The sequence below is a fragment of the Castanea sativa genome, chromosome 3 (assembly GCF_040712315.1).
Source record: "Castanea sativa cultivar Marrone di Chiusa Pesio chromosome 3, ASM4071231v1".
Taxonomy (NCBI): Eukaryota; Viridiplantae; Streptophyta; class Magnoliopsida; order Fagales; family Fagaceae; genus Castanea; species Castanea sativa.
Window position 1 is genome coordinate 4,712,798 of NC_134015.1, and position 8,977 is coordinate 4,721,774.

The window sequence follows — 8,977 nt, forward strand, 5'->3', positions numbered from 1 at the left end:
GTATAAACACATATTTTCAACTTTTAAACAATATTATATTTACTTTTTACGGACTTTTTCATTTACAAGTATTTCTAAAATATACAAATATAGAAGAGCATTATCAAACCACCCGAATTTATTTTCAATTCTTCTTCAAACCATTCCGATTTTTAAAACCATGTAATTTCCTTCTCCTCCACACAGTTCCACTCCATGAATAAATAAAAAACGAGAGGTGCTACGTCCACAACATTTTTATAATATTTTTACAACAAATCATAGGTGGTTAGTTGTTATTGGTTCAAATTTGAACCTAACACTAAGATTACTTTTTTGCCCCAACAATAACAACCAGTAACATCCTGCCACTTAAGATTTGTCGTAAAAATGTTGTAAAAATATTGTAGACATATCATTTCTAAAAAAAAAAAAAAAAAAAAAAAAAAAAAAACAATAAAAAGTTCAAAACCCCAAACTCTGCAAACCCAACCCCTCAAAGCAAAAACCACAAAACCCTAGCAATGGCAGACACCACTCCCCAATCCCAAGACGAAGACCAATACGGAGTGCTCCTCTACTACAAGTACACACAGATCACCGACCTAGACTCACTCTTCTCCTTCTACGAATCCAACTGCAACTCCCTCTCTCTCCTCGGCCGTGTCCGCCTCTCTCCCCACGGCGTCAATGTCACTGTACGTACTGTACTACGCTCCCTCTTCACATTTTCTATGTTTGAATTTTCAGTAATGCTGATAAAGATTGGTTTTTGAAATTTGAACAGGTTGGTGGGAAGCTATCGTCGTTGGAGAAACACATTGCTGCTGTGAAATCAAATGCTTTGTTCGAAGGGACTGATTTCAAGCTCGCAACTTGTGATCACCCAGTTGATGATAAGGTTGCTAAGGAATGTGGATTCACTTCTCTTTCAATAAGAATAGTTAAGGTAATTGTCATTGGTTTCTCCTTCGTTATAGTTTGAGCACGGACACGGATACTGACACGGGCACGATACCACACGAGACAATGGGGACATGTAAATTCTTGAAAAATTAGGAAGCTACGTCTGTTTGGATACCGTTTATTGCTAAAACTGTGCAGTAAAATTTTTGAGGGGGTGTTTGAGTATGTAGTTTAAGTCATGTTGTTTGAGTGTTTTTTATATACATGTGAGTGAAAAAGTGTGTAGAAATGTGTATAATGTTGTTTAAAATATGTAGTTGTGTGTTTAAACTTATATGTCAAATACTCTTTAAATGTGTGAATAGTGTTGTGAGACTCAATTTTAAAGTTATTTTTTTGAAAAAAAAAGTAGTCTGCGGGTCTTATAAACAGTGCACGGAACCCACTTAAAAAAAAAGCTCATTGGAAAATGCAAACGTGCTTTCCAAACGGAGGCTACATGATGGGAATACCATGATGATAATTAAAAATTGAGTAATGCTATGTTCACGACAACTGTTATTGGTGGGTATGAAAATTAGAACCAGTAACAATTTACCTGTTACCGCCTAAGCTTTAGCATTACTCTTAAATAATATGTACTTTTAGATATATTTTATGTAATTATAGACATATTTTGTGGTTATATATAAGTTTTCACTTTTCAAAATGACTAACTATCAAAATCTTTAAAAACATATCTAAGATTAAAGGAATTTCTCTTGACATAACGAGGACACGTACGGATAAGTGTCTTCTTAGATTTCTCTTGTTACCAAAGTTTAAATAGAAAATTTGTACGTGCAAACTTATTTTCATGGTTTGTTTGTGTTTTTTACAAATGTTTTTAGGTTTGATTAATTTATCTTAATTTGAGCTTGTTTTAAGTTTTAAGAGTATTAGTTTTTATCTCTATTATGTCATGGGATTTTAGAGAGATTTCCGCTTAGTATATGGCATGTGTGCTTCTACTTGCATAGGCAGAAATTTTGCTTGCTGTGGGGGTTTTATATTGCCATATGTGCACTTCCTTAAATTTTCTTATAGAATCATTGTTAGGTTTTTGATTTTTGATTTTTGGAAGAGAGGGAAAAAGGAGGGGAGGGAGGGGAGAGAAGAGCGATGCATTAATTTTGCAATTTGCTTCTTGTGTTAAATTAGAAGTCAATGCCATCCCTTACATTCTATGTTCTTGGAGAAGGTGGGATTTCATCCTAGGTCTTTGGTACATTAATTAAAGAGATTTTACTAGCTAAACTAACTGGCATTTTCAAGGAAGGAAAATGAAGAATACAAAGATTGTTCTCCTCAGTTGTAGTTTTCCAAGTTGGAAGTAATGTCTATGTTATGTAACTTACACGTTTGATTGAGAGGAAATAATTAAGCTGCACACATCCTTGGAATTAATCGATCTCACATATCATGGGAAACGAAATTATCTCTCTCTGAGAAAAGCTTGTAATATCTCATATTACTATGAATTATATGACCATAATTCCTAGTAAAATAGGAATTAGAACTAGAATGAAGTTTATGAACCATTAAATTAATATTCTATTCTCGTAGCAGGGTCTGGGGTTAATAGGGAAGGTGATTTCATTATTGTTATTCTTGTACCAGGAACAGGACCCATCACTAGAATATTACTTTTAGTAGGGTGATTTTTTTTTTTTGGCTACTTTAGGAGCCCCACTGTGGGGGATTGACCCCTAGAGGTGCCACTCAATCACTCAGGCCGGTAGCTATTTTTAGTAGAGTGAAGTTTTGAAAGGAGTAGTTCCGAAACAAGGATTCAAATGATTAGGTGTTTCTTTTTTCTTCAACTTCAATATTCCTTTCACTGAGACACAATTTGAAGGTTCGGCTTTGAGAACAAAAAGATCCATTCATCTCTTTTGTGAAATGTTAATGTGCCTATGGCACTTTCTTCTTCTTAATAATCGGACAGAGGGAAAGGTTGTTTTTTCAAGACACCCATGGGTGCGGTGTATCTTATCAATAAAAAAAGGAAAATGCTTATGCAGTAAAAGTAGGGGCTGGTTGCTATTAATTCTAACTGAAAAATGGTGTTATTGCACACTTACTGGAGATTATGGTTTTTTCTGTAGTCCAACAGAGTTTGAAGTGGATGGATTTGTCTCCAATAGCTTCAGCTGAGAATGATTAAGTTCCCATAAATATAATTTTTAATATAATGTCATGACTATTTGGTTTTTCAGGGTTTCATTTATTTATTTCTGTTAGTAGAGTATCCTGACATATTGGTTATCATGATTACGGGTTTTCAATATAAGTCAATTACTTTTACTTGTTCTCAGGAGTTGGTTACTCTTAGTTCTGACCCTCTGTTGAAGTCACCTGAAATTTCAAATGCCGGGAGGCATCTCACTGCAGCTGAGTTTCATTCTGCTCTTCAGGGCACTGGTAAGTGTTTTTTTTTCCTACTTATAAGTTATAACATGATAAGATTATTCTTTTGCTTAATTTGTTAAGACTTGATGCACTGTTTTAAAGGAGCTAATTGGGAATTGATGGTCACCTGCTTTTTATGTATATGTTTGCCAGGACCACTTTTAGAGAAAGATAGCCCAACATGCAATGAAGACCTTGTTCTATTGGATGCAAGGAATTTATATGAGACAAGAATTGGGAAGTTCCATGCGCCAAATGTGGAAACTTTGGATCCAGGAATTAGGCAGTATAGTGATCTTCCCTCATGGATAGATGATAAATCTGAGCAATTAAAAGGGAAACGTGTTCTTATGTGATTGCCCCTTTCGAACCAAAGTGTCTCCTGTTATTTCCTTTTATTCATCTTACTGCACAGCTGGAGCAACATTCTCATATGATTGAAATGTTATTTTTTAACTGGTGCTTCGAGAACTGTCTTTGGTTCACTTAGCTGTGTAACATATATTTCATTTTTGTTTTCCTGTGATGCAAATTGTGTTGACACATATTGCTTTTTCCCTAGCTGAATGATTTAACTTGATCTTCAGCCTTAATTGGAGACTTAAAATGGGAAAACATGATGTATGTGTTTCTTATCTATAGCAATGTGTAGAGCCTGTTTATTTCCTAGAATTGCACTACAGTCAAGTTTTTCTTTCCTCAGTGTGATTGTTTAGGCCTCAGTGTGATTGTTTAGGTCTCTTGCTTGTGTTTTCTAGATTTGTTATAATTATTTATATTCTTTGATTGAATCCATGAGATTGTAGCTTTTTGAGAAAGGGCTAACGATGCTGTTCATTAAAGAACCTTTTTGTTTGCATTTGAAGCCAGAATACTAATCTATTTTTCGCTAATGCATGTTCCTTGTATATTGTCCAAACTTCATCTGAAACATTTCTGTTTCTCCAATTTTGCAATGTGTATGTCATTTTGTCTCTTAGTCTCCATTTGTTGTTTATGTTACAGGTACTGCACTGGAGGGATCAGGTGTGAGATGGCTTCAGCATATATTAGATCTAAAGGTGCTGGGTTTGAGAATGTGTTTCAGGTTAGCTCCTGTAGAGGAAATCTCTCCCCTATATATATATATTTATGTTTTTTAAATAATAATTTGTTTCTGTTTCTGATGATTTCTTTGAAAATTGTTCCTGAACTATCAGCTATAATAAGCTTATTTGACAACCTCACTAAATTTGGGTTTTTTTTTTTTGGTTATCATCTTTGCAAATATTTGGATATGGCTTAAGGTATTCAAGTTACCATAAGCAAGGAATGCATTGTGATATTTATGTCAGCAGTTTTGTTGTTTGGCTGTCATATTGTGAAGCGATATGACATGTTTGTACTAGAGAGATCTGCTAGGACTCTAAAGATGATGTGAAGTAGGAAATTATACTTCTGTCTTCTATTTGGTTGTTATTTGCAAAAAAATTTGGTATGTTTTAATAGAAAAACGTACACACCTTGGTAATATAGCATAAGGACATGGTTCTTGTTGATGATGATAGTGATAATATTTCTTGGTGGTGTGGAATTTATTGCAGTTATTTGGTGGGATACAGCGTTATTTGGAACAATTTCCAGATGGTGGTTTTTTCAAAGGAAAGAACTTTGTTTTTGACCATCGGTACGATGTCTTAGTCTCTCAATGCCTCTAAATATTTACAAGTATTATTATCTTATTATCATGTAAAGAGTAAGGACTGCCTTATGGGACAGACATTTGGAATTGGCAAATGGCAATAGTGTTATAATTTCAAAATATTTGCTTGAAATCCCATTTCTTTGAACCTATACTAAGTTATTGAAAGAAATTATGTGTTGATCTCCTTGTCTTTTATTCTGTTTTTTGTTTTTTGTCTTTTTGGGGGGGGGGGGGGGGTGGGGTTTAAAGGATATGATCACATAGCATAAGTGTCCATTAGACAATTCCAGGTATAACCTCTACCTGAAATACCCCAAACAAAAGATGGACATTTGTCATATTCCAAAAGACGTGAAGTTTGATCCCTTCCTTTTTTGGCTATAGAGTTGGCAGACTCGGCACGCCCATTTACTTCACAGTATAGTAGAAGATTTGCCTTTGGTTTCTAGGTTCTTTTGAGAATCCTATGTTTTGCTTGAGAAAACTTGTGCTTCAAAAAGGATCACAGGTCTTCCCTTGGTTTCTAGGTTCTTTTGAGAAGTGGTTTTCCCTTTGTTTTTTCCATTGAGAAAAGTTGTGCTTCAAAAAGGATCACAGGTCTTATCTTGTTGCGCACCTGACCATGCATTGAGCATTTAAAACAGCATGCTTAGATCTGTGGGAAGTCTTTGTTGTAAGCAGTTTGAAATTTTTCTTTGATAGATGACATGCTGACCTGGTTTATTCTTCCATAGATATCGTTGTTTTTTAACTTTTGGATCTGATTTTTAATTTTTTTTTTCCCCTTCTTCCTTTAGGATCCCTGTTATCTACAACCCCTTTTTGATTGATTTATACAATTTTAAGAATTATAAAAAGTAAATTATATGTCCTCTTGGGTGTGTGAGTAAATTTACCAAGTAAAAAAAAAAAAAAGAGAAAAAAAAGAAAGAGAAGAAGAGAGCAAATAGCATGTCTACTTTACTCTATATTGAAAATTTGCTTTCTTCATATGTATGTGATAAATATTCTGAGAACTGTAGAAAGTAGCAGTATGATGTTGCAAATTTTGAAGTAGTAATTCATACAATTTTTGTTTTGTGCCTGGTAGGATATCAGTTGGGAGCTCAGATCCAAATATCATTGGTACCTGCCTTCTTTGTGGTTCCTCATTTGATGATTATTCTTCACGCTGCAGATGTGCCCATTGTAGGATGCTTGTTTTGGTCTGTGACAGTTGCAGGGTACACACAAATAATCCTATTCATTATTTGAAATCCGCCGAGCAATTTTAGATCTAACTTTGACTTGTTTTAGATGAAATTGGTGTGAATTGAGATTTAATTATTTATTTAATTTAATTTTTTTGGCTTTTAGGTGATAGTCTAGGTTTGTACAAAATTAACCCTTTTTTTCCATTAATCTATCTGAACAAATCTGTCAAATACAAGTTGAGCTCAATATCTTGTACTTTTGATTCTGAATTTTTTGTTGTCATGGTCCCCAGATGGAGGATGCTCTATACGTTTGTGAGCTATGTCAGAAATATGGCAAGGGTGTTCAGTCAGTTCCATCACTTGAAAATGGCAAAACTCAAGTATTGTCATTACAAGAAGAGCATAAACTGGTTTCCTTGGATACCAAATTCTCACCTCAACTGCCTTGGAGCCATGGTAAGGTCTGTAATCTAAATCACTTCAAATGACCTTGCTTTCCCTTCTATCAAGAGTAAATTGATTAAAATTACTGATTCTGTTGCTGGTAGTTAAACACCATACATGCGTACACAGACTGCATGTACATATGGCCAAATCTATTAACCTGCCTAAAGTTTTTTTTTGACAGCTAATCTCTACAAGTATTTCCTGTTTTCCCACATTTTGTTGTTTCTGACACCCTAATAAATGCAATTTTACAGGTAATGAATCTCCAAGAAAACTAAGAATCTTATGCCTGCATGGGTTTCGGCAGAATGCCTCCAGTTTCAAAGGAAGGACTGCATCATTAGCCAAAAAACTCAAAAACATTGTTGAGCTTGTTTTTGTTGATGCACCTCATGAGTTACCCTTCATTTACCAACCCTGCATCACAGAGTCACATGGAGAGTGTGCATCATCTTCATTACAGCAAACACATCCTCCATCCCAGAATTGCAGGAAAAAGTTTGCATGGTTAGTAGCCCCCGATTTCAATGTAAGTGGGGAAGTTGATTGGAAAATTGCAAATGGTTCATTTGACCCTCTACAGTACCTGCAGCAAACTGATGGCTTTGATGTATCTCTGGCATATTTAAAGTCTGTGTTTTCTCAGAAAGGGCCATTTGATGGGATTCTGGGATTTTCTCAGGGTGCAGCAATGGCTGCCTTAGTCTCTGCACAACAAGAGAGGCTCAAAAGTGAAATGGATTTTAGATTTGTGATTCTGTGTTCTGGGTTTGCTATTAAATTGGCAGAGTTTGAATGTCAAGCGATCAACTGCCCTTCACTTCACATTTTCGGTAGTGACCATGGCAAAGACAGGCAGATTGCAAACCAAGCTAGCAGGGACCTTGCTTCTTTATTTGATGATGGATGCTCTGTGATAATTGAACACGACTCTGGTCATATAATTCCTACTCGGTCTCCTTATATTGATGAGATTAGAAATTTTCTTCATCGTTTTCTCTAACAGAATTAAACATCCCACTTGGCACTCTCAGTGCAAGATTTTGACTCATTTTGTTTGCAGTTATGAAATATCAAGGGTGGGTTAGTGATTACTGTTTATAAAGGAATCTACATAGAACATTTTAAATATCATCTTTACATCTGGGACTTCAGAATTCAAAAGGGGCGGAAATGGTTTCATAATTCACATCATATGAACATTCATTGGTCAGGATGATGACATCAAAATCTATGCTTGAGATGAAATCTTGAAATCTTGTTTTGTCTTTACAAACTCTGTTAGTTGCATAAGATGGATTTGAGATTTCTCATTGCAAGGATATAGTGACTAATTGGCAATATAGGCAATAATAATATAATATACTCAGATGGTGTTGATACTTCCCTTTTTTTTTTTCCTTATAAGTGTGTTTAGGTTAGTTTATTTGCTAATTTGTTAAATGTGGATAAAAGTAAAGTTGGACCTAAAGAAAGGTGATATATAAACAAATAAGCTAAATATCTCCAGATAAATGCAGAACCAGACGAAATCATATCACCTCCCAAACTTGGCAGTCTCTAGTGCCAGTCGCAACTCACGCCTAGAATGGAACTCCCTCTGAAACAATTGTCACAGTTGGTTCACAAGAAATATCATTGCTAGAAGTTTGTGATTCTCAGGAGGCTATCTTCACAAGAAGCTACCCATGGCTACTAAGATAAATGACACTAAAAAGTAAGCTAGGGTTATGAGTATGTACTGTGTGCATGTAATTATACAATGCAACAAAATACTTGGCATATCTAAAAAGAGTGACATTAGGGAGTACAAATTGATGCATCATAATCATAAAATAGTAATCAAGACATTTATTTATTATGTGTTGTGTTGAAATGACACCAAGTGTAGTCATTGCCATATGGGGCACAAAATGGTCCAAATATAGCCCAAATTTTCCACGGTGTATGTCGGAGATAAATTTCCTCAAAAAAATTGGATCAAAGATATGCAATCATAAATTGAAGTATTATAAGTTATGGTTAACGTGACTATTTAACTAGTCTTAGTTCTTGCTCACTATAAAAAAAGTTCAAAAAACACAAACGTTTTTTTTTTTGGGGCCTAAAATGCTCGTAGATGAACCATTTATATAAAATTACCTTGGATTGATATCTCTAAAATTTCTAAGGCAACGTTGCTATAAATTTTTTTATAATCTTGACCATTCATTAACAAACAAGTTCTTTAGATTTCGTTACATTATTAACGACTTCAAATAGATGGCAAAATAATAAATGTTAATTTAAATATTGACAACATGACAAATTCTAA

General features: G+C 34.7%; 1 protein-coding gene across 1 annotated transcript; it reads left to right on the plus strand.

The window, feature by feature from the left end:
* Window positions 1-482: 482 nt before the first annotated feature.
* Window positions 483-7,922, plus strand: LOC142627019 (rhodanese-like domain-containing protein 6). Its single transcript, XM_075800798.1, has 9 exons — window positions 483-677; window positions 767-928; window positions 3,243-3,348; window positions 3,490-3,688; window positions 4,342-4,423; window positions 4,920-5,002; window positions 6,111-6,243; window positions 6,507-6,672; window positions 6,918-7,922. The coding sequence occupies exons 1-9, from the start codon at window positions 504-506 to the stop codon at window positions 7,664-7,666; spliced, it is 1,854 nt and encodes a 617-aa protein (XP_075656913.1). The 5' UTR covers window positions 483-503; the 3' UTR covers window positions 7,667-7,922.
* The last annotated feature ends 1,055 nt before the right edge of the window (window positions 7,923-8,977 follow it).